General features: G+C 39.2%; 1 protein-coding gene across 4 annotated transcripts in view; it reads right to left on the minus strand.

Moving 5' to 3' along the window:
• Positions 1-26,217, minus strand: part of adcyap1r1a (adenylate cyclase activating polypeptide 1a (pituitary) receptor type I) — a 42,111-nt gene that overhangs the window by 7,036 nt on the left and 8,858 nt on the right. For 2 of the 4 annotated variants that reach the window (XM_058418350.1, XM_058418351.1), the window contains exons 2-14: positions 25,013-25,141; positions 19,428-19,527; positions 12,025-12,132; positions 11,825-11,925; positions 10,544-10,641; positions 10,037-10,169; positions 7,721-7,874; positions 6,679-6,739; positions 6,459-6,528; positions 5,610-5,701; positions 2,943-3,026; positions 1,406-1,535; positions 407-448 (exon numbers count right to left, since the gene is read on the minus strand). In XM_058418350.1, coding sequence (XP_058274333.1) covers positions 407-448; positions 1,406-1,535; positions 2,943-3,026; positions 5,610-5,701; positions 6,459-6,528; positions 6,679-6,739; positions 7,721-7,874; positions 10,037-10,169; positions 10,544-10,641; positions 11,825-11,925; positions 12,025-12,132; positions 19,428-19,527; positions 25,013-25,069 — 1,230 coding nt within the window. In that variant the 5' untranslated portion in view covers positions 25,070-25,141. The remainder of the gene's footprint in view (positions 1-406; positions 449-1,405; positions 1,536-2,942; positions 3,027-5,609; positions 5,702-6,458; positions 6,529-6,678; positions 6,740-7,720; positions 7,875-10,036; positions 10,170-10,543; positions 10,642-11,824; positions 11,926-12,024; positions 12,133-19,427; positions 19,528-25,012; positions 25,142-26,217) is intronic. The other 2 variants (XM_058418352.1, XM_058418353.1) reach the window with 1 other exon arrangement.

Here is a 26,217-nt window from a genome sequence, read left to right on the forward strand (position 1 = left end):
CATACAGTACCAATAGGTCGATGTTTAAATTAATAAACTGAATGCAGAATTACTTTATCGGTCACGAATGGTGCAAAATGTGAAATTATAATTACATTATATTAGATTATAAATATTCAGAGTGGATTTTTCCTTTCGAAGTACGCTCAGGTCCCTAGTTGTTGCTAACCAATACAATTAGTACTGTAATTAAATATGAATAGAAAATAAATAGAAAATGGAATCGATCATTTTTCATGCCGTGTGTTCATGGAGTTACACAGAAGATACAACAGAAGAAGACAGAGGTATGAAAAACATGTCTGTTATTTTACAACTGCACAAATGACAAGTCACAGACAACACACACATGCACACACACACACACACACACACAGAAAGAGAGAAAGCGACATTAAACACATACCTCTCCGTTCAGGAAGCAGTACAGCACAGCCACCACAAAGCCCTGGAGAGAGAATCAGAGTCAAGCACTAATCCCGGATCTCGGGGTATCAGTGAGTAAAGCTGCATCACATCACCGCTCCCTCCATCACATCACAGTATAACTGAGAGACTCATTTCACACTGAATCGGAACAAGCGAGCTCTTTATTAAGGGACGTTCGCTCTCTGGGGGTTTAGAAGTGGGATAAACGTAAGTAGGCGGGGTTTATTTTGGAGGTGGTGTTTCTTTAAACACAATCCATTGACTGCAGTTGCACTGAACACACTGAGCTTGGGAGTTGTCTTATACGTGTGAAAAATTTAATTTCAAGACAAAATGAAAAAGAAAAATGTAGAGAAAAGAATCACTTTTTTAAAAAAAATTATATTTAAAATAATAGAATTGCTAAACTTTTATAATAAACAAATAAAAAGATAAATATTCAGATGATGATGATGATTATTATTATTATTATTATTATAAAGCACATATATTTATTTGCTATTTGACCTGAAAAAAGAAAAATGTTGAGTCTGTCAGTATGAATAAATTATTATTATTATTTATAATTTAAGATATATCATTACAATATTTGTGATATATAATTATAATTATTTTATAATATAGAATTCTTCATTATTTTATGAGAAGTAAATAAATAAATATTTATTTATTTCTATATTTGTATTTGACCTTAAAAATTTATGCTTTTTTAATTTTTTCTCGGTTATAGATACTTTCACATTATTTTAATTTTATTCTTTTATTATTTCATATTATACAGTTACAATAATCTGGGGGCTAAAAAAAGGAAGAAAAGAAAGAATGAAAGACACGAATCGGACGTGAAGAAACTTAATATTTATAGTGTTAACTATTTAACATATTCTCTTTACTACCAGAAAGAAAGAAAGAAAGAAAGAAAGAAAGAAAGAAAGAAAGAAAGGTAAAAGGTAATAAATGAAAGCAGGTCGTTTACCTGGAAAGAGCCGAGTCCGAGCTCGAACACTAGCCTCTCCCGCTTGCTGACTTCTTCTGGGGAAAAGGCGAACACGGTGTAGTGAATCCCGAACAGAGGGATGAGCAGCAGAGTGGAGCGAGCCAACCTCCTGTTAACACACACACACACACACACACACACACACGTCAATCCACACACACTCCTGAAACAACTCCATTCACAAACAACACAATGTGGCTGAATCACTGATTCAGTACCATAATGACTCGTTTTAGTGAATCGACTCTTATGAATCAGTTCTAGTGAAACAATTCACACTGCTACTGTATGAAAGGATCATTTTCAGACTTTATTTAGGGGTGATAAGAACCCAGATTACATTTACAGGTTATTTGTGAATAATGCTAGATGAATAACGGACACTGCTGCACAATAAAGATATAGTAATAAAGTAATAAAAAGTTTATAAAAAATATAAATAATGATGAAAATAATTTCATGGTTGATTCTATGTCTTGCTTTTAGGTTTTTGCGCTCTCTCTCTCTCTCTCTCTCACTCTCTCACACACACACACACACTTACACTTACTTTAACTAAGAGAGTGAATGTTTTAGTGTGGAAATGGACTCACTTAAAGAATCAATTGAATCAAAGAATCGATTCACATAAGAAGAGTCATTTAAAGTGAACAAATCTTTCATGAATCGCACATCACTAGCTGAAATGGAAAATTCCAGAACACAGATGCACATATTAGACACCGAGGTAGCACTGAAGCAAACACTCAAGCAGTGCAAAAGTAAGCGCACCCCATAGTCATATTTATTGTATAAATATTTATTGTATATTTGTTATTAGCTGTTTTAGCCTTAGTATTATTTTTCTTAAAAATGTATTATTTATTACGATGTATTTTACTTTATTCTATTATTATTATTATTTTAGATAAATTACTTTTACATTTATAATTAATTTATTATATTTTATTCATTTTTTTCTTGAAAATATATTTTTTTATATATTAATCAAGACTTAATATAAGACTTCTACATGTAAAAGAAGTAATCTGCTTTTTCATGCTCAATTCTTCCTTTTTAATATGACCATCTGACCCTAGTTATTTACCTAATTATTTACTTATATACTAAAGTTTGCCAAAAGAGTAGTCAGATTTAGCTAACTATCATCGCTATATAACTTTTTTCAGATAAAGCTAGAATGCTACAAACGTATTTTAAACATCGCCTTAAAATCTTAAAACTACAACACTATAATGTGTAATCGTCATTATATAGCATCAACCTTTATGCTAATCGCTAATTGCTAATCGCTATTTGCTAATCGCTAATTGCTAGTCACGTTAGTACTATTTACTTTCTACATATAACAATCACATTTCCACTGAGCGTTGTAATTAAACACAGACATCAGTGTTATTTCTGCCAAATCCCCAGAGGAATTCATACAGGTAGCATGAAAAAGCTGCTGATGGTTTATCACAGGTTATCAAACACACACACTCACACACACACACAAACACACACACACACTTACAGGGTGATGGTAGAAAGCTCTGACATCCTGCACGAATGCTGGACAGCCTGTGCGGGCTCACTGAAGCATTTCTGAGCACAGCTGCTAAACACGACAAAGACAACACAACAGACGACAAACACCTCTTTAGGACAAAATGTACACACACAAACACACACACACACACACACGCATACACACACAGATTCTCCTGCCACTTTTAGACACGTGTTAAAATACAAAACAATTCACAGAACTATTTAAGCAGGAGTACTAAAGAATCTCTGTAAAAACACACACTTATACACACACACCGGTCTTCAATCTTTGTGAGGACCTTCCACTGACATACGGTTTTGTCCAGCTGATTAATTTTAGGTCAACACTTAAACTTAACCCTAACCTTATTCTTACTAAGTAGTCAGAAATATTTAGGCTGGTTTTAGTTTCTCTTAGTTTCTCTGGTGACTGTGAGGACATTTGATTCTGTCCTATCTTTATGGGGACTTACAGTGCACTTAAACACATGTGTACAAAGTGGACCACACACGGGACAGAACATCTGAATTCCAGAACATTTCAAGGAAAGATATTCACTTTTAACTCTTTATAACTCTTTCATTACATTTCATTTCAGGACATTTGGCAGACGACCTTATCGCAACTGAGGGCCAAGGGTTTTGCTCAGGGTCCCAGCAATGGCAGCTTGTTGGACCTTGAATTCAAACTCACAACCTTTTGGTCACTAGTACAACACGATAATCACTAAGCTACCATATCCCACCACATTGCGGTGTTTGGTGTAGTTGCCTCACAGCTTCAAGGTCCTCAGTTTCAGGGTCTTCAGCTTCATGGTCCTCAGTTTCAGGGTCCTCAGTTTCAAGGTCCTCAGTTTCAAGGTCCTCATCTTCAAGGTCCTCAGTTTCAGGGTCCTCAGTTTCAAGGTCCTCAGTTTCAAGGTCCTCATCTTCAAGGTCCTCAGTTTCAGGGTCCTCAGTTTCAAAGTCCTCAGTTTCAAGGTCCTCAGTTTCAGGGTCTTCAGCTTCAAGGTCCTCATCTTCAGGGTCCTCAGTTTCAGGGTCTTCAGCTTCATGGACCTCAGTTTCCGGCTTATCAGTTTTTTCACATTATCTCCTTGTGTCTGCTTGAGATTCCTTCCGGTTCTTCATCTGTGGACCTTCCGAAATCATGCTAGTAGGTGGACTGACTACTCCGATTGCCAGTTGAAGTGGTCGTGTGTAATAAACTGGAATCCCATCCGAGGTTAATTTCAGACTCGGATCCGGGATTCACCATGACCCTGAGTAGGAGCAGCATTACTCCAGCAGTAATTCCAGCTGCAAGGCCAGCTTTAATATGTGATTTATAATAGGGATTGGACAGAAACTGTTTTTTTAAAGCACAATCATTTATTAGCTTCCTTTTGCTATCAATACAGAATCAATTTGCCTTGGGAATTTAGATACAAGTCAAAACACACACTGGGTTCGAGTGACCAAAGGTTTAGCTATAGCAGCCTGAACATGAACACTTACCCTTTGACCCTTTTTGAGTCAAAGCATTTACGCAAGTAAATTTTGGACACAATCTGAGTTTATTCCCAGACGTCCCTTTCACACAGTTTCCTCTTGGATGTGATTGGTCCTTCATGGTGGTATGCTCATATTATCATGGACTCTCGATACGCCACAAAGATTTTCTGTTCTGGTCTCATATGCACCAGCAACAATTTATCCTCCTTTAAACTCATTATGTTGTGTTGATTGCAAAATTGTATGTCCAGCTGTGTTGTTGCTTTGCTAATTCAACTTCAGTGAATTCTGGCCACCAGGTAATGTAGAAGAAGAACTGAAGGCACTAGAGGCACTTCATATATCCCAGCTGAGGAAGTTGGGGTCAGAGCACATGGGCAGCTATGATGCAGCACCCCTGTAGCAGGGTGGGTTAAGGTCCTTGCTCAATTGTCCAACAGTGGAGCTTGGTGGTGCTGGGACTTGAACCCTGATCCTCTGAACAACTACCCCTTAACCAGTTGAACTGCCCCAAGTGTGAAATCTCCAACACTACAATGCCCACTCTTTAGGTATCATTGTCTAAATCCTGTATAGTAACAACTTATACTGTGACTTGATATGCTGAAGTGTTGTGTGAGGAGAGGCTTGTTTAGTATTTTTGGAAGGAGTCTCCAGTGTGAGTGCTTTGGTAGGAAAAGAGGTAAGCTTTCAGACAAGGGAATGTCTTCATGGTGGGGGATTTTGTGCTTTTTACTGATTATCATCAAATGATTAAAAAGATCGTCTGCTTCGTGAAGAAGAATGACTGTAGAAAGTCATGGTAAATAAAGCCTAGACAGTGAGGTTCCTCTGCTAAAGCATGACACAGCCGCCATTAACTGTACAAATATACAACATCGCAAACACACACCCATGCCAGACAAGCCTAGACAAAACTGTGGCTCTTCATCAACACGATATCTTTTCTTTCACTAAACCTTCCCAAAACCTTACACCAGTCAGAACCTGTCCAACATGACATCCATTCATTCTTCACACACCAATCAAATCTACACAACAGGTTGCCGGGGCCTGAAACACGAACAATCAGCCAATCAGGTTCAGCCTCAGAGCTGCACACAGTGCATGTGCATGGGAAATGTGTTGCCGTGGCGACTGAGGCAGGCTTGCTTACAGGTAAATGCTGGACTCGTTCCCTCCGACATCTGGAGACTGCAGCTTCTGGACGAGGATGATGATGATCCCAATGAAGAGCACAAAGTTTATCTGATGGGAAGGAAGATAAGAGTCAGCGTAGCAAAAGTTTGTGCACCCCGGTATCTTGTGGCAAAGTATTGTTGAATTCTTGATGCTGATTGGTCACAAGGCAAATCACAGGTCAATGCGGGTGCTTTAATGTTAGTGTTTCCATAGTAACGACTAACACGATGGTGGGAAGCGGAAATGCAACATGAACGGACTGAAAAACATCCTCTTACAAATTTTTCTGACATTTGTTACCATTTAGGAAAGGACTCTCTAATATCCGTGCAAGAGGCCTCAAGTATTTTACATTTGAACATTATTTTGTCTTATACTTAAAATTCTAGATAATTTTAGATAACAACAACAACAACAAAATGCCACAAAAATCAGCTACAAATTCGATTTTTTCACCTAAAACTCGTTGGCATAATAAAATATTATGTTAACTTTTTTTTTTATAATAACTATTATGTTCTAATTGTTCTAAAAGTGTTAATGTTGACTAGTCCTGTGCTATCCATCAAGATAGATAGATATATAGATAGATTATATAATCATATTTTAGAGTTATATAATAATAATAAATAATAATAATAATAATAATGTATAATATTTTATAATAACATCTTACAGTGACTATAATATCAAACCTCAAGGACATCTGGCATTGATGCATATAGAGTCCTGTATCTATTATCTACAATTTCATCAAGTCTTACAAATTGATTACAGCTTTTTTTGTTAAATATATATTTTTATATTAGACTTATAAACCTACCATAATTGAAGTAACCACAGGTCCCTTGATGACCCACCAGAGGGCGGTGTTGTCATTCATATCCCAGCAACTGCAACAATACGAGAAATTAATACAAACTAAAGCTATATTTAATCTGATCCTTGTGATCAGGTTTTCCCTAGAAGTCCAATTGTCTTGCGACGATTTTTACTTTAAAGTCCAAGATTAATTTTCTGAGGTTCTTATAAGTAAGACATACCCAGAGTCATCAAAATGCAGCCGTAGAACCGCCCATATGGTCACGCATATAGTTGGAGTTCCTGTTAAATGACACAGACAACAAAGGTAACACTTTTATCAGAATATATGTCTACATATAATAATACACCAAGATCAAGCATAACATTATGACCACCTGCCTAATATTGTGTTGGTTCCCCTTTTGCTGCCAAAACAGCCCTGACCCGTCAAAGCGTGGACTGCACTAGATCCCTGAAGGTGTGCTGTGGTATCTGGATCACCCCACCGGGAACATCCCACAAGTGCTGCAGTTTTAGAGATGCTCTGATCCAGTGGTCTAGCCATCACAATTTGGCCCTTCATCCAACTCGCTCAAATCCTTACACTTGTCCATTTTTCCTGCTTCTAACATCAACTTTGAGGACAAAAAGTTCACTTGCTGCCTAATATATCCCACCCACTAACAGGTGCCATGATGAGGAGATCATCAGTCTTATTCACTTCACCTCTCATTGCTCATAATGTTATGCCTGACCGATGTAGACTATAGAAATTTCTTTTCCACATTTCATCTCTACTTTTTCTAAATGCTGCAATAACTGTTTTGTACAGGGACAGACTGATCTATCTTTATCTGTCGGTTTGCATTGTCTCTTGTCTTCCATTGTTTACACAAGGTTGCACACATGCACTTTATATCAATAGGTTAATTCTTTTCTTTTTTACTCTTTGGCCCTTAGTTCTGTGTGGTTTTATGCAGTTCAGTGTTTCATGTAGCATCAGGATCCTGGAGGAACATTGTCTCATTTCACCGTATACTGAATCAGCTATATATAGCTGACAATTAATGACAATAAAAGCTTCTTGACCTAATATTTTTATATTTTACTAATAAGTAATAATAATTGATTCCCTCTCATTCTGAATACTGTCATTACTCTGCTAGTAATTAAGATTAATAACATGTATTCTATAAACTTTATAGACATGTTGGGGTAAATAATATAGGACCAATAGGACACTAATTAGTGAACAGTACAGGAGGAGAAGTTGAAGCCTACCCCAGCCGATGAGGGTGTACCAGTAAAAGTATCTCCTCTCCGGGAAGAAGGTCTCCACCAGCAGGGTGAAGAGATACAGGCCCTCAATGAACAGCCAGAAGTAGTTGGACATGACGCAGTAATGAAAGAACACCATCACCGCCTTGCACGCCACCTAGAGGCCGTTTCTCAGAGTTAGGATCACAGCACGAGCAAATCCTCATTTATCTACAGTTACTGTAACAGCACTTTGTGTTTGTTTAGCCTTCAGAAGTAGGGACGTCATCGGTGTGGCTTGTGATTGGCTGAGCAGATAATGTGTTAGGTAATAGAATATTTCCATGACACGGTGAAAATCCAGTGCATCTCAGCTGGTTAGACGTAAGGGTCCATGAACGATTCGTTCATTTCAAACGAATCCTTAATAAGAGTCACAACGAGTCGTCTCAGAGAGCGATTCGTTCGCTTGTGGGTTCTGTACAAGAAACATGATTAGTTCATCTCCTGAGTCGATCGTTCATCACGTGACAGTCTAAGGCATGAGGCAGTCATGTGATGAATGAACGACTCGGGCCCGAAGACTCGGGAGATGAACTAATCATTTCTGTTCCCAGAACAGACTGCACAGCCTAAGCCTATGGGGCTGTCATGTGATGAGTGAACGACTCGAACCTGAAGACTCGGGAGATCTCTTTTTCTGTTAACTGCATGGTTTCAGCCTATGAGAATGTGACGTGACAAAAGAATGAAAGACTCGGACAGGAGGTGAGGTAAACTAACAGACAGCGTAGCTTAAAGACCCTGCTAAGCAGTGAATGAATCATTTCTGTTTCCTACAATTTGGCCTTGGTTGATTTATAGTTTTGTCGTATTCTAAATGTGAACAACGTCTGTGAAACTAGATGTGTCGAGGTAATTGGCTATTAACACTTAACGCTGCAATTATATTCTGAGCAAAATGACTCGCAAAAACGTACATTAGTTCATTTTGCTGAATGAGATTCAAAGATCCGAGTCACTAAAAGGATCCAATCACTAACGGGCAAATCCTCATTTATCCACATTCAACAGCACACGCTCCCGCACGACTTATTGTGTTTGTTCAGAATTCAGAATCAGTGATGTCATCAGCGTGACCTGTGATTGGCTGCCGGAGAACAACAGTGGTGTTTGAGCAGGTAATGTGTTAGTAATAGAATATTTCCATGAGAAGTCCAGTGTGGATCTGGAGGCAAAGTTTCATTCAAATATGAAATATCCTACCACTATACACCCCCCAAAAAGTGCAAAGCACTGGGTGCCTAAAACCCCTAGAGGTAGCTTTCAGTACTGAACCCAACTGTCCTTAATCCGTCTGTAGGTTACAGTCTCAAGATTTCACCCATACTGGTTTGAAAAACATTGACACTGGTAAGTGATGACACTGAAAGCCGAAGACAACAGCTAGACCCATCTGATCCAAAACGAAGTCGTCTACAGTTAGTCATATAACCACTCTTTACATCTCTGGCATTTGGCAGATGCCCTTATTTAAGAGCAACTTACATTTTATCTCATTTGAGATAGAGGATTAAGGGCCTTGCTCAGGTTCCCAGCAGTAGCAGCTTGATGGACCTGGGATTCAAACTCTAATCAGTAGTTCAATACCTTAACCATTCAGCTGCCACACCCCCTCTTTTTTACTGTGGTGTGAAGAAAATCTCAGAGCGCAGAACATGACAAACCCTGAGGTGATTAAAGTAAATAAAATAGCAGGCAGCTATAAACAATAGTCATCACTGTATGAGACAGATTAAGGACAGCATCAGCACCAGAGGTCACACACCATGCTGACAGTGCTGAAAACTACCTCTGGGGCTTTTGCCCCCAGTGTTTTACACTTTTTGGGGGGAGGTGTATAGTGGTAGGATCCTTGTTTAACTTAAAACAAAAATAAGAAGAAACTTCCAATTTAGTTCACACAAACGTTGGGCTTAAATCCAAATATTTGGAGCACTGGGTGAAGATATAGATACAGCGTGAGTGTGTTACACCACTAATATAGCTGCGTGTTCCATTAAATGTTATGATAAACGGATAAAAAAATACGAGTTAAAAAACTTAGCAAAATTGCTTAATATACGAGCGATAAAACACTTCCAGATTCTCTGTGCAGAAAGGAAGAAAGTCAGGATGCAGAGAGACACACACCGGTGATGCTGGACCAGTGATGCTGGATGCTGGGCTGATGGGAAATTCAACTGCATCAATAGCACACAGTAGCTTATTTTTTGCAATTGTTTTTTATTTTTTTTATTCGATCACTTTTCTGAAATATTCCATGCTACAAGTTCTTACCGTGTGGACAAAACAGTGGTCACTGTCCTCCTCAGCATACAGCACCCCGTCTTTAATGAAGACCGAGATGGCTCTCAGGATAAACGACACGAACAGGTTCATGTGGATGAAGTTCCTGGTGCAGTGTAGCTTCCTGTCGAAAACCCCGGAAAAGTCAAGTCGGTTGAGTCGAGTCGAGTCACTCTATTAGTCTCGGCGAACTACTCGGAATTACGCCTGCATTCGCGAAGGCTCCGGAGCCAAGAGGAATAACATCAGCTACGTAAAGAACTCTCCACTGGGGTTGGAGCGCATTTCATTGCAACTCCAGCTACAGCCAGCAGAATCAAATCAGAATCACTTTGAGAAAGGGGAGGCCGAAAAATAGGCCGGCTTCCAAATGGCAGGATGAAATGCAATTTCCACTTTAGGAAAATCGAAGCTGAAATGGGATTGAGCCCTGGAGCGATTTCCCCGGTCTCTGCTATATATAAGATGTGATTAAGGCTTAGCAGAGCTTTTACTGACCTGAACCTGCACAGGATGACCATGGCGGTGGTGAGGGATACCAGAGACGTGCTGTAGCCCACAGTGTACAGAGCCTTCACTGATGCGTAGTACATATCCTGCAGAAACAGGAAGCAGCATGAGCCAACAATACTGAAATTATACATTATTTAGATCTGTGTGCAAATAAAGGCTTCTTCTTTTTATTATTATTCTGATTCACTTACTCACTACTCACACACACACATATTTTGTTTAGTTTAGAGTCTATTTAATCCCAATTTTCTTGCGTGATATCGCTAACGTGTAAAAAACTTTAGTGTTAATTCCAGTGCCAAAGTCTGTGAGTTTAATAAAACTACAGTATGTCACTCTGGTATTCATGTTTTGGGCTGTAAATACTCTAAAATAGCTACAGAATGGCATTGAAGAAACATAATAAATATAAAAATAAATCTAAATAGTGAATTAAAAGCATCATAAAATAGCTTCTATACACACTTTATTATGTTGATTTCAGATCTCTTGACTTTAAGTTAAGTTAAAAAATATCAGCCTGCGCTGGATCAAGTGCTATTCTACAAGCTGCTGAATAATGACGAAAATGATGGAAGCCATGTTGTTAGATGTTTATTTCAATGATTGCCATCTCCTCCCTCATTTATCTGTATATGGTTGATGTACGTGAAGCAAAGAGAATACGTTTTGTAATGATGTCACATGTCACGTCTCTTCCCAAATCTGTGGAAAATCTGCAATCGTTTTGCAAATTTTGCGTTAATTTCCGGGGATCGAATGAATGTTTCTACTGAAGAAAAGCTGCTATACTTAGATTCGTGAATGAGACAAATGTTGTTGTTGTTGTTTTGACTGCTCCCTGTTTGGGGTCACCACAGTGGATCATTTGGTCCACATGTTTAGATTTGGCACAGGTTTTACACCAGATGCCGTTCTAGATGCAATCCTACCATTCAATCCAAGATTAGGACTGGCACTGAGAGGTAATTCTTCAGTGTCTGTATTAGCTCCCTGCCCAGGAATGGAACCAGGGTCATGGCAGAGAGAGCACGGGATCCTGCTGCTGAACCACCAGGGGGTCATGAACTAGACAAATGATTTGCATAAATCTGAATAGCGAAAGCAAGAAAATGGACTTCACATAGGTGCGTAACCCGATTCTGAATTTGTGTAACTTTCCTAATGTAAGATCCTAACATTAAATATAACCCACAGGAATTCGTCCTTATTATATATTCTGTCTGTGTGTGTTTTATTCTGATTTGCATTTCAACCCAAACGTACCGGCTTGGTGGTGTTTTCCTCAGAGAGACAAGCTTCCACGTAATGCGGGTACGGCTCTGACCAACCGTCCTCTGTACAATTCCTACTGATCTTCCCAAGCCCTGAGGACCGAAACAACCACAAGGTAATCACTCTCACACTGGATCCAATGCTCTAATGCAGCAAGATGAATCACTCACACACACAAAAAAATCACTCACCTTCTACAGGGCTCATGAACTCAAAGAGCTCAGGGCAGCTGACCACCACAATGTCGCCCACGCCCGCTGCTGACCAGCATGTCAGGTTATCCCACTCCCAAGCACAACCTGAAGAACAACAAAGCAACACCGAATACGGTTGAATAAAACAGCATATGCCAGGCAGGTCTTTATAAAGGGAGCCCATGCAGTCTTGTATGAAGGATTTTTTTGGCTAGCCTTCAGAAAAAAATCAATAAAAACTAGATCCACACTTGCTAACATCATGCTTGTTTATCTAGCATCATGTTGGCTGAATATGAACATGAAACCTTTTAAACAGCCACTCTAGACCTGTAGAAATTATAATATATTAGTAATAATAACGTAGATGAGTGAAAATGACAATGAGTCGTTTGTAAAAGTCTGTTGGTGTCTGAGAACATTTCTGATGTCATCGCGACTGAACTTTTCTTTGATTTCTACACAAATTCTATACAAAAACATTACTGTTGAGGCTGTCTAGCATTTCAGAACTCTCAGAGCCTCACGTTGCAGAGAGGCCTCCAGGTTTAAGAGAGCTTAAGAATGGCTAACTGCTTATACACCGATCAGGCATAACATTCTGAGCAGTGAGAGGTGCCGTGAATAAGACTGATGATCTCCTCATCATGGCACCTGTTAGTGGGTGGGATATATTAGGCAGCAAGTGAACATTCTGTCCTCAGAGTTGATGTGTTAGAAGCAGGAAAAATGGACAAGTGTAAGGATTTGAGCGAGTTTGATGAAGGGCCAACTTGTGATGGCTAGACCACTGGATCAGAGCATCTCCAAAACTGCAGCTCTTGTGGGGTGTTCCCGGTCTGCAGTGATCATCTATCAAAAGTATACTTTAAGTTCTGCAACTACAACATCTTGGTGCCAGATATCACAGCACACCTTCAGGGATCAAGTGGAGTCCATGCCTCGATGGGTCAGAGCTGTTTTGGGAGCAAAAAAGGGACCGACACAATATTAGGCAGATGGTCATAATGCTATGGTTGATCAGTGTAGATTTGTCGGCTAGATTGTCAACCAGGATGGCCGAGTGGTTAAGGCGTTGGCCTTAAGCTCCAATGGATGAATGCCCTCATGGGTTTGAACCCCACTCCTGGTAAAGCCTTTAGGAGCTTCTGGTTATTGCAGCTTATGGCTTATTTAAAGGTTCTCTGTAGCACTTAACACCTTTTAATGAAGCTAAAACCCATAAATTAACTCAATCAACTAATTAATGAAGTAGGTACCAGTTGCTGCAGAAATATCTAGAAAAATCCAGGGGTGATCTGACCAAAAGTAGACACAACTGGATAAATGTGTCTGTTAAGGGTTAGGGATTAAGGTTAGAGATATAGGAGGAGTTGGATTAGGTCCTGCTCCACCCCATGGACATTTGGTTCTACCATCTCACTTTCAGAAAGACATTAAAGTCTACAAGACCGGTATTACTTCTCTCCTTTCTTTCAAAAATTCTCAAACGCATTGTTTATAATCAGCTGTCTGACTATCTCCTGCAGAATAACCTCCAAGATACCAACCAGTCTGGCTTCAAAGCAGCACATTCCACAGAGACTGCCCTTTTGGGCCATGCTGCTAGATCAGCCAAGTTGTCATCGGTCCTCATCCTCCTCGACATATCTGCAGCATTTGACACAGTTAACCACAAGACTCTCTTGTCCACCCTCAGGAGTCTTGGAGTTTGTGGAACAGCATGGGAATGGTTTGCATCCTACCTGGTTGGTCGCTCATATCAGGTAACATGGAAGGGATTGACATCTGCTCCACGCAGACTCTCTACTGGTTTCCCACATGGCTCAGTACTTGGTCCTCTCCTTTTCTCCCTCTACACTCACTCTCTTGGCAAAGTTATATCCTCACATGGGTTTTCATACCACTGCTATGTATATACCACTTCTCGCCCTCAGCTACCACAGCTTCTGGTCGAGTCTTAGCATGTCTGGCAGACATTTCATCTTGGATGACAGATCATCAGCTGAAACTCAATCCCAGCAAAACTGAACTGCTGGTCATCCCAGGTGATTCATCCCCAGCCCAGGATCTTGCATTATCAACTCGATGATCTCCTCTTTAGCCACTGCTCGCAACCTTGAGGTAACCATGGACTAATGTGACACGCTCATGTCGGTTTCTTCTGTACAACATCGTAAGGATTCGACCATTTCTATCCACACATGCGACTCAAGTGCTTGTTCAGTCTCTGGTCATTTCGAGATTGGACTACTGCAACTCTTTACTGGCAGGTCTACCTCTGAATGCAACTCGTCCACTGCAAATGATCCAAAATGCAGCTGCGTGACTTGTTTTCAACCTGCCTAAGTTCTCCCATATCACCCCACTGCTACGTTCCCTCCACTGGTTTCCGGTAGCTGCACACATCAGATACAAAACACTGACGCTTTCCTACAAAGCCAAGAATGGACCAGCACCATCTTACCTCAAAGCTCTTATTACACCTAACACTGTACCTCGCTCCCTCAGGTCCACTATTACTGCTCGACTGGTCCCACCATCTCTCAGGGTAAAAGGTAGGTATACATCAAGACTCCCCTCTGTTCTGGCACCGAGGTGGTGGAATGAACTTCCCCCCCTACAGCTGTCTGAAGACTTACCTTTTCCTGAAGCTCTTATTTTTCCCTGTTTTTATGTATTGTTATATGTTCATTAATAAAACAACAACTCAGTTTTTAGGCTGATGGTATCCTAAGTCTGTAACCTATTGAACCAGTGTTAATGTCTTCATTGACAGAGACTTAAAGCACTTTTGTACGTCACTCTGGATAAGACCATCTGCCAAATTCCAGCAATGTAAATGTAAATGTAAGTCCAGACAGCCAGAATTGTCTAACAGGTCAACGACACTTGGGCCAATCCTTTATGTCGCCTCCTTATATTCAGTGTGTGGAAAAAAAACCCCAATCCATTCACATTATCATTTTTCCTTGAGAGGAATGAAATTCCACTCCTCCGGTTTCTTTCAGCGTCTCAGTGTAGTGCTGAAGGCATCCGTATTTGCTCATATAAACTAATCTAGCCCTAACCTCTGCTCTAAGATGTCAAGGGTTTGGAGCAATTCTGGGTGTTAGGGAGTGCTTTCTCATAAAATCTCTTCATCCTGGATCTCCCCCCCTCTCTCTCATGCTCTCTCTCTTTCTCCCTCTACCCCCCCCCCTCTCTCTCTCCCCCTCCCTCTCTCTCTCTCTCTCTCTCACTCTATCTCTTGCTCTCCCTCTCTCTCCCTGTCTCTCTCTCTCTCTCTCTCTTACAGAATAACTGCATCAGAGCGACAGCGAGGTGCCAAATCATCGGAGCAGATAATCTCTGATTTAAAGGATTTGCTCTAATACCCAATGTGATCATCAACATCATCATCATCACCATCATCACCATCATCATCATCATCATATAAACCCAGTCAGATGGTGCACTCAAGTTTGAGACTAAACAGGAGGTTGTTTTTACATTTCCCAAAACCTGAAGCCTTTTAATCCATCTCGATTAGAAAAACGATTAGATTTACCAAAAGCCAGTCAGCGAGTTGTTTTCCCCTGCTGGTTTTTCCACAGGAGAGCCTGGAAATGTTAACTGGGAATGTTCCAGATTGATTGCACACAGCTCTCTGGTTGTTATTTCTGCAATCAAGGTGATCGAGTCCAGATGTGCGGCTTAACACGAGTCCACGAATAGGGGCAGAGGTTCATGGCTCAAATAATTGAATATAGTTCTGCAATTTTTAAATCAACAGTATACAAATGAGATGATCATTGCGGCTCTGGACCTGTGCCTGATGATAACATGATGGTAAAATGAGTCTAGGACACACACACACACACACTCCAGCTGGTTCGTCCACTTCCTCCTCCTTCATGCATGATGAGAAGATGGTTAAAAATGGAGCAGTAAATGTAGAGATGTAGAGGTTTGGTCTGCTGTGTGGAAAGACTCTGCTCCTGTCCTGCTCTCTAATCTGTTTTTGCTCTGTCTGGCAGCCTGAACACAAAGCTAATTACATCTCAAAGGGCAAATAAGAGCAGTCTGAACCTCAACTAGAACAGGAAAGGTGGACTGGCATTGGGCATCGCCAGTGTCCACCATCACGGAGCGAAGGAAAGATGAAATCGAATCAGTGTGAAGTCTCTGTTCTTTAGAGCATCGCGAGTGAGTCGAAGGTGAAAACATCTGTGTTTCTGGAACCTCTATGAAACAGTGTTTAATTTTGCATGCACACACACACACACACACACACACACACAGCAAAACAAACTCAGAGGCGTTCTGTATGTGCACTCACCCCATTCACTCTGCTACATTACACTAATGAGATCACGTCGACATGCTGCACTCCGGAATGTGTCATAAAGCAGTGAATGAATGAATGAATGAATGAAACAAATGAACAAACACATAAACAAACAAATGAAAGAACTGACAAATGAACGAACAAATGAATGAATGAATGATTGAACAATTGAGCGAATGATTAAATGAACGAATGAACAAACAAACAAAGTAATGAATAGATAAATATACAAACGAATTACCGAACGAATTAATGAACAAACGGATGGACAGACTTTTCTGTTCCTCTAAAAGGAACATTTGTCGTAAAGCAGTGAATGAATGAATGAACACATTAATGAACGAACGAACTAACAAATTAATGAATAAAAAAATGAGTGAACAAATAAATTCATGAACAAATTAATAAACGAATGGAATGACGGACTTTTCTGTTACTCTAAAACACTAATGAGATCACGCTGACATGCTGCACTCCGGAATGTGTGTCATAAAGCAGTGAATGAATGAAACAAATGAACAAACAAATAAACAAATTAATGAATGACTGTACAACTGAACAAACGGACGAATTAATGAATGAATGAACAAACAAATTAATGAATGAGTAAATTAATATACAAACAAATTACAGAATGTGTCATAAAGCAGTGAATGAATGAATGAATGAATGAATGAATGAAACAAACGAACAAACACATAAACAAACAAATGAAAGAATTGACGAATGAACGAACAAATGAATGAATAAATGAACAAATGAATGAATGATTGAACAAGTGAGCGAATGATTAAATGAATGAATGAACAAACAAACGAATTAATGAATAGATAAATATACAAACGAATTACCGAACGAATTAATGAACAAACGGATGGACAGACTTTTCTGTTCCTCTAAAACACTAAATGGATCGTGTGTCATAAAGCAGTGAATGAATGAATGAACACATTAATGAACGAATGAAGGAACAAAATGAATGAATGAATGAACGAACTAACAAATTAATGAATAAAAAAATGAGTGAACAAATAAATTCATGAACAAATTAATAAACAAATGGAATGACGGACTTCTCTGTTACTCTAAAACACTAATGAGATCACGCTGACATGCTGCACTCCGGAATGTGTGTCATAAAGCAGTGAATGAATGAATGAATGAATGAACAATTGAATAAAAAAACGAACAAACAAAAGAATAAATGAACAAATGAACGAACAAAGAAATAAATGAACAAACAAACAAACAAAGGAATGAACAAATAACCAAAAAAAAAAAAATGAATGAATGAATGAATGAATAAACGAACGAATGCTCCTCAGATGACACATCACAGATTTTCAGGAAATCATCACTCCTTTTTTTGTTGCTCAGAATAAGACGCTAGCGCTGACTCACGTCACACCGCGCGGACAGCAGGAGCTGGTGTAGCGTGTGTACAGCGCTCGCGTGAGCTCCGGCTGTGGTTCATTATCACTGCTGTCCTGGGCTTCATAATGAAGCGTTACGGAGCTCTGTTCAGCTTTAATGAAAGAGCGCTATAACAGCTGGATCTCTCTCTCTCTCTCTCTCTCTTCAAATTTAAATTTTATTTGTCACATATGAAATCATACACAGTACGACATGCAGTGAAATGCTTTTTACAACATTTGAAGAACGAATTTAAAGTGTGTGGACAAGAAAAGTATAGGGATATAGGTAATAAAATATATATATATATATATATATATATATATATATATATATATATATATATATATATATATATATAAAAATAGGATCATAGTATAAAAAATAAAAATAAAAGTATGTATATAATATAAACATAAATAATAAATAATAATAATAATATATTACAATATATTATATATAATATGATAATATATATATAATATAATAATATGATAATGTAATATAATATTTATAAAAATATATATAAATAATATATGTATAAACATCTATAATATATAGTATATATATGTATGTAGATATAAATATAAATGTAATGAGACAATAAATAATACGGTATGTGCAATGTGCATACATAAGATAAATATATATATATATATATATAAGGGAAATTATAAATGTCTCTTTCTCATTGTCTCTCTTTTACCCTGTCTTTCGGTCTGTCTCTTGCTTTCTTTCACTCTGTCTGTCTGTCTCTCTCTCTCTCTCCAGTCGTCTATCCGCCATCTCAATTTGGCCCTTCGTCAAACTCGCTTACACCCATTGTTCCTGCTTCTAACACATCAACTTTGAGGACAAAATGTTCGCTTGCTGCTTAATATATCCCACCCACTAACAGGTGCCATGATGAGGAGATCATCAGTCTTATTCACGGCACCTCTCAGTGGTCATAATGTTGTGCCTGATCGGTGTAGTAACAAAGTACTTTGTGATGACGCTTATAATGTTACACGAATTAACAAAATCTGCAACAAATCGATTTAATCGAATACCAGATTTGCCACATTTATTAATAATATCAATAAATATTACATCTAAAAAACAAATAGTCTAGTCTATAATGCTACTATAGTAAGTATTTAGTGCCCTCAGTTCTGGGTATGTGATTGGATATTACGTAGAACGGACAGTTGATGTTTCCTATATTTTACGTAGCGATTCTACGAAACATTTTCACTGAAATTTTTTCGAAACCTTTCTGTATCCTTCCAGATGAAAGCATCTTCATCCAGCCGTGCGACCGTGCCCTTTAGAAAGCGCCCGCTGACTAAATGCTGGGAGATCGAGTCTCTGTACCTCTTAAAATCTATTATTTTCTGCTCTAAACGATCCCATTCATCCGGAGCGGCCTTGAGGGTGTCGACGCTACAGGATGACTCAGAGTTCTCTCTTTTCTCTCAGTTCGTCCTTCTCTTGCTCTGGAAGTGCGAGTGGTCCAGCTGGCTTTCTCTTTCCTGTCACTGTTACACTGTTCGCTGCCAAGCGTCACACTTCCTGTTTACAGCTGATAAATAGACGACTTTGCATGCCGCTCGAGACGATCCGGATTGTATGTATCATGGGTTAAAAAAACTGGGTGGAGTTTCGCAGAACTCACCGAACTCCTGGTCCTGCGATGGGTCGTGAAGCGCGATCCTCTCCATGCATCGTTCCTCCTCTCGCTTGATGACACAGTTGGAGATCATGGAGTGTATGGGCTACACAGAGCAATGAACAAGAGCGTGTGAGCGAGAATTTGAACACGCACACACACAGTAAATGTTGGCAGTGTATCATGTCATGGTGCCTGCAGACACTCTGCTAAGTGGCGTTTTCAAGGGCAGGAAAAAAGCCTACAGTCTTCTGGCATGAACACGATCCATCACACAGCCTCGTATTCCAGTGGACCATCTACATCATGGTTACATCCTGAAATAACATTTATTTCATTTATTTCAATTCAGTTTTATTTGTACATAAATAAATAAAATAAATCTAAAAATCAAATAAAAATACAAAAAAAATCCATTAAAATTAATTAAATTAAAAAAAATTAAAAATTTAATTAATATTAATCCCTAATGATATTAATCAAAAGCCAGAGGTGATGACACATCAGTGATGATATTCTCAGTGATTACCTTATTCTAAATAGTTCTAAAATTATTTACAAATAAATTTGAATAGTTAAAAATTGGAGCAGGAATTTTTGAAAAAGACTTTTATTATATCGTTTTGTCATAGCATCTGCCTCATAGATACAGGACAAAACTAAAAAAAATCTTCGGATTGATTTCTGAGCTCAAAGAGAAGAAGTGAGCGATTTCTGAATCTTAATTCTAAAAGAATTAAAATAACATGTTAACAGTCACAATGTAGCTATGCAGGAATAAAAAATCAGAATTACAATGATTTTAAATTTAAATATATATTAATCCCTAATGATATATTATGATATCATAAACCAAAAGCGATGAGACATCAATGATGATATTCTGTGGGTTTTGTTCTACTTGTTAAATTGTTTAAAAATAAATTTGAATATTTAAAAATTTGAGCAGGAATTTTTTTATCAGTTTTATTTGTATATAAATAAATAAAACAAATCTAAAAATCAAATAAAAAAATACATATAAAAAAAATCTATTTAAATTAACCAAATTATATTCAAATTTAAATTAATATTAATCCCTAATTATATTAATCCCAAGCCAGGGGTGATGACACATCACTGGAGATATTCTCAGTGTTTGCCTTCTTCTAAATAGTTCTAAAATTATTTTAAAATAAATTTAAATATTAAAAATTGGTGCAGGAATTTTTGTTTTATTTTATTGATTATTTTAAGACTTTTATTATGTCTTTTTTTCATAGCATCTGTCTCATAGATACAGAATAAAACTTAAAAAGAAAAATGGGGGGAAAAAAAATGTTTGAGCTTAAAGGGAAGAAGTGAGCTTTCTGAACGAGTTAAAAATAATATTAAATAAAATGATGTGGAAGTTTGTTTGTTTGTTTGTTTGTTTGTTGATGAGGGAAATGGATTTGTTCAGCCTCGCCACCTCACAGCTCCAGAATCCCAGGTTCATTCCTGAGCTCAGGTGTTTCCCGGATTCTCCTCATGTTCATGTGGATTTCTCCGAGTTTTCTCTGAGTTCCCTGAGTTCCAGGCCAGTTGGAGGACTGGTTATGTTAAAAGTGGGAACTGACACGAGGACGCTGGAGCTGTGAGGCTGTGAAGAGAACAACACGTTTCCCAGCAGCAAATGTGCTGAAGGCTTTTTCGAGTGATTTGACAGAACATTCTGCACACAACATTCCTCGTGTGATAAACGCAAACCTGTTGACTGGAACGGCAGCGTCGAGGAAGCAAATAAATCATGACAAAGTGTGACATTTAACTGGTCCACTCAAATCTGCAGCTTTCTGGTTTGTGTTTTATAAAACTGCAGCAATCTTAAAGTGTGTGTGTGTGTGTGTGTAGGTCCCTGTGTGTGTGGCTGTCTATCTGTCTGTGTGTGTGTGTGTGTCTGCCTGCCTGTGTCTATGAGTCTGTGGGTGTGTGTGTCTGTCTTCCTGTCTGTGTCTATGGGTTTGTGTGTGTTTGTGTTTGTGTGTGTGTGTGTATCTGGCTGTCTATCTGAGGGTCGCTGTGTGTGTGTGTGTGTGTGTATCTGTCTGTCTGTCTCTGTGTGTCTATGGGTCTGTGTGTGTGTGTGTATCTGGCTGTCTATGTGAGGGTCCCTGTGTCTGTGCCTGTCTGTGTGTGTGTCTGTCTGTCTGTGTCTATGGGGGTGTGTGTTCATTTGTTCATGTGTCTGTGGGTCCCTGTGTGTTTGTGTGTGTGTGGTGTGTGTGGTGTGTGTGTCTGTCTGTGGGTCTGTCTGTCTGTCACACACACAGACCTACAGACAGACAGATAGATAGACAGACACACACACACACAATATGCTCATGCATTTGTGCATTCGAGACTCAACACGCTACATTACACACAACAACAAACTTGCGCGCACTGCTCTGTTAGCGCTCCATCTCTCCTCCACTCCACCAGTCTAACATCATTCCCTTCCTCGCTCAAACTCCCCAAACTCATCTTAACATCACATTAGCACTTCATCACTTCCTCTGACACACACACACACACACACACACACACACTCGGATCTTTCAGCAAACCTCTCTGCTTTGTGACAAACGTTTTCTAGGAACTCTGGCTTACACACGTGGCGTAGCTCTGTGTTCAAATCCAATCCTGGAGCAGGAGATTAATCCTTAATCCTAAACTCTGATTAGATTAACAAATCACTCACAAGTCATTCTGGATCCAAGCTTCTGGCAGCTAATTAAACATACACGCGTTACAGTGTACACAAACCTCCTGCCAAAAATCAAACAGTATAACACGCTACACTACATTAAAGCAGCGGTAAGCAATGTTAGCACTTCTTGCTAGCTTTTACCACCAATAGGAACTTCCTACTACCCACATGCTTGTTGAAGCATCTTTACAAAGACACATACTGTGAGATCAGAGGAGGACAGAAAGGCTCAAGTAAAATAAAATAAAATGAAATAAAAAAGATAAAATAAAATAAAATGAAATCAAATAAAATGAAATAATATAAGATAAGAAAAATTAAATTAAATTAAATAAAAAAATAAAATAAAATAAATGAATGAATGAATTAAAAAACAGAAACTTTCAAAGAGTCTTTGCATGTTTAGTATAAGCACGAACGGCGTGCGGTTCAACTGTGAATCCGCTACGCTAGCTCACGTGGCCTGTTCTTTTTCAAGCACGAAACTCCACAAGCACAGTGACAAGGCGAGAACACACACTTCACACGCTGCGGTGTGTGTTATTAACAGCAGTGCCAGACAAGTGCAAATTAGTAGCAAGTGCCTAAATAACCCCTATATTTTGTTTGCCTCGAAATGACACAATTTATACCGTTCATAAATATACAACATTCATAATCATCATCATAATACTACAACATTCATCATCATCATAATACTAATAATGTTTATAAATCCTAATATCGTCCCAGTGTGTGTGTGTGTGTGTGTGTGTGTGTGTGTGTGTGTGAAAATCACTAATGAATCTGGAGACAAACAACACAACAATCAATCATTATTTATAGAGATGGATTTAGATTCTTTGATTTTCTTATCATTTCAATACGGTTTCTGCAGAAGGGCAGGAAATTTGCCATCATTCTGTTTGGAATTCTGTTTGCTAACATGTTAGCGTTAGCATTAGGAAAATGTGCTACAGATATCTAGTGTTGTGAAGGTGATGGAGTGTGAAGGACAAAAGAAAGATTTTTGATAATTGAATGTAGTATGTGATAAAAAGTGATCGACAGTTTGGTCATTTAATTAAAAAAAAAAAAAAAAAGCTAGAATGGAAGGAGTCTCTAGCGTCAGCAGTGAAGACTTCTTTCTTGTGTCTCATGTAAGCCAGATCTTCAGACTGATGGCAGAAGGTCTGGACCCCATAGAAGCTTTTATTGGCCAGTTATAAACAAGATGGCTTCCTCCTTCCATAAGGGGAGTAGAGCGTAAAAAAATGCTGTAATATAAGGAATTGAAGGTAAAGATGTGACTTGTGACATTGTCAGGACAGAGAGGTTCTGCTAGTGAGCGTTAGCCTCATGTAGCCAAATCTTTAAACTGATGGCAGAAGGTCTGGACTCCATATCAGCTTATATTGGCCAAGAACTGCCTGGACATTTGAGTGACTGATTGGTAAAGCAACCAATCACAGTTCATTTAGTTTAGTGTTTGGAGCCCACAAAAACAGAGCAGCGTGTAACCGTAGATCGTTTGGAAAATTCAGCATTAAGCTGATCTCCATTGTCGTAGTTGTAAACAAGATGGCTTCCTCCTTCCATAAGGGAAGTAGAGTGTAAAAATAAAGCTGTGATGGAAGGAGTCTTTAGTGTCAGCACTGAAGTGGAAGGTAAAGACGGGACTTCTTTCTTGCGACATTATCTGGACAGAGAGGTTCTGCTGGTCTCATGTAGCCAGATCTTTTAAACTGATGGCAGAAGGTCTGGACTCCATATCAGCTTTTACTGGCCAAGAACCGCCTCAATGGGCATCTGACTAAGTGAGTGACTGACTGATTGGTGAAGCAACCAATCACGGTTCGCTTTGTTTAGCACCTTTTTAGAAGCGTGCAGAAGAAAAAGTCCCTACAAAAACAGACCAGCATGCAACTGTAGGTCGTTCATTAAAAAAACTTTACACAGCTTTAAGCTGATCCTCACTGTAAACAAAATGTCCTTCTCCTTCCATAAGGGAAGAATGTAACATGACAGAACGTAAAACAAAAAGCAACACACACACACACACACGACTCCTGGAAATCCTGTAGAATCCAACCAATCAGACAACGAATTGAGACTCCTATTTTGTGTGCCATATTCTTCAGCTCAATTCAATTTATTTCTATAGCGCTTTTAACAATGACCATTGTGTCAAAGCAGCTTTAGAGAAGCTGTAGAAAAAGATAGAATAAGGCGACGGCGGAGAGGAAAAACTTCCTGAGATGATATGAGGAAGAAACCTTTAGAGGAACCAGGCTCAGAAGGGAACCTCATCCTCATTTGCGTACGCATCAGACGTTCAGCCAAAGGTTAGTGGGTGTGGCGTCTGAGACTGAGAGTAGGTAAGAAGACGACTCTCCCTACATTTATGAACGTGACTATAACCGGATAGAAAGTCAACAAGGAAAATTCGGAATGCCGTGGGGTAACTCTTCATGTCTGATGTGCTGTTATTCTTAAACAACTTCATAAAGGCAACAGCAGCTCTTCCTTTCACCGGCTCTGTCTTTGATTCCAAGCACACTATTCCTTACATAATATCAAACAAGCTGCTCTGGGAGACTGAGACGGAGTAGCATGCACAGGGTTTTTTCTCAGGAGGAAGTCGAGGCTCTAACGTTGCTACTGTCACTCTGGATGTGTCGCTACAGGATCTCCGCAGATGAAGTTCCAGTGAGCGCGGCCATCTGCTGCGTGTGAGGAGACGCCTCGGTCCCAGAGTGCTAGCGATGGTATGGTCACTCACACCATGTATCCACATGTGAATCCACACAGACATGTAAACCCACACACACTCACTAATCCCTGACTCACACACATACCGAAACTCAGTCTCCAGAGTGTATGTGTGTGAGTGTGTTCTTACCAGAGAGATACAGAGGAGGAGGAACAGGGGGAGGAAGATAGCCCCAGGTCGCTTCATTCTGTCTGCTGGTGTCTGGAGCGATTAATGCAGCCTCCGCACAGCTTCAGTGACTCCTCAGTCGAAAATCACCTGGAAAAAAGAAAGTTTTCATTTATTATTTTCTTATTTCTTTTATTCGCATCTCCGGAAATGCACAGAGGCTACTACATCGTTCAGAGCAATGCCAACTTACAGACAGATCCGTATAAGGTTACGGATGAATAGAAATAAGATGAAATGATTGACAGGAAGAAAGAATGGTTCTAGTTCTAGCAGGTTTAAGGATGTTGACAAGTTTCCGAGTAAGACCGTTTCGAAAAGCTGCTTTTCATTTATCAAAACGTTGACAAATTTCCTCTGTTTCTTCCAAAAATATAAATCTCACCCTGACAAGGAAAGTCTTCAGGATGGAGGATTTGTGATTTCTCTGTAATTGTTTGTTTGGTTAAGTGTATGATGGATGCTTGTGAGGAAACGAGTATATTGTTTATAGGTGAGAAAACGTAATCTGTCTCACGGACGTTCCACGGTGTTCACATTCACGACATTTGGAAGATGCCTTCATCCAAAATGATACACAGAAATGCTTTTGATCAAAGACTTTATCAATGAATACATCGATACTGGTTCACAAGGTCAGGGATTAAGAATTCCACCAGTATAAATACTCTATTGGGAAGGTAATACAGCAAGAAAACATCAAGACATGAATTTTTTCAGGAGGTCTAAATGCTAGTTAAAGTACCTCAGGAAGAGGTAGACATCAGTGAAGACAGACAGTCAACTATTCAGACGTCCAGGAGAAGTTCATTCCATCACCGAGGATCCAAATCAGAGATGAGTCTTAACTTTTTCTGTTCCTTCAAATAACCATAAACGAATAAAAAGTACTGTGTCTATGACAATTCCGGTGTATTGCTTCGACATCGCTGCGGTGTATGAGCAATAAACCACTTCAGGATAACAGGAAATGATCAGCATCAGGGTCACATCAGTGATTTGAGCGAGTTTGACGAAGAGACAAATTGTGATGGCTAGGTGACTGGATCAGAGCATTTCTAAAACTGCAGCTCTTGTGGGGTGTTCCTGGTCTGCAGTGGTCAGTATCTATCAAAAGTGGTCCAAGAAAGGAACAGTGGTGAACCGGAGACAGGGTCACCTACCAC

The sequence above is a fragment of the Hemibagrus wyckioides genome, linkage group LG20 (genome assembly GCF_019097595.1).
Source record: "Hemibagrus wyckioides isolate EC202008001 linkage group LG20, SWU_Hwy_1.0, whole genome shotgun sequence".
NCBI classification, from domain to species: Eukaryota; Metazoa; Chordata; class Actinopteri; order Siluriformes; family Bagridae; genus Hemibagrus; species Hemibagrus wyckioides.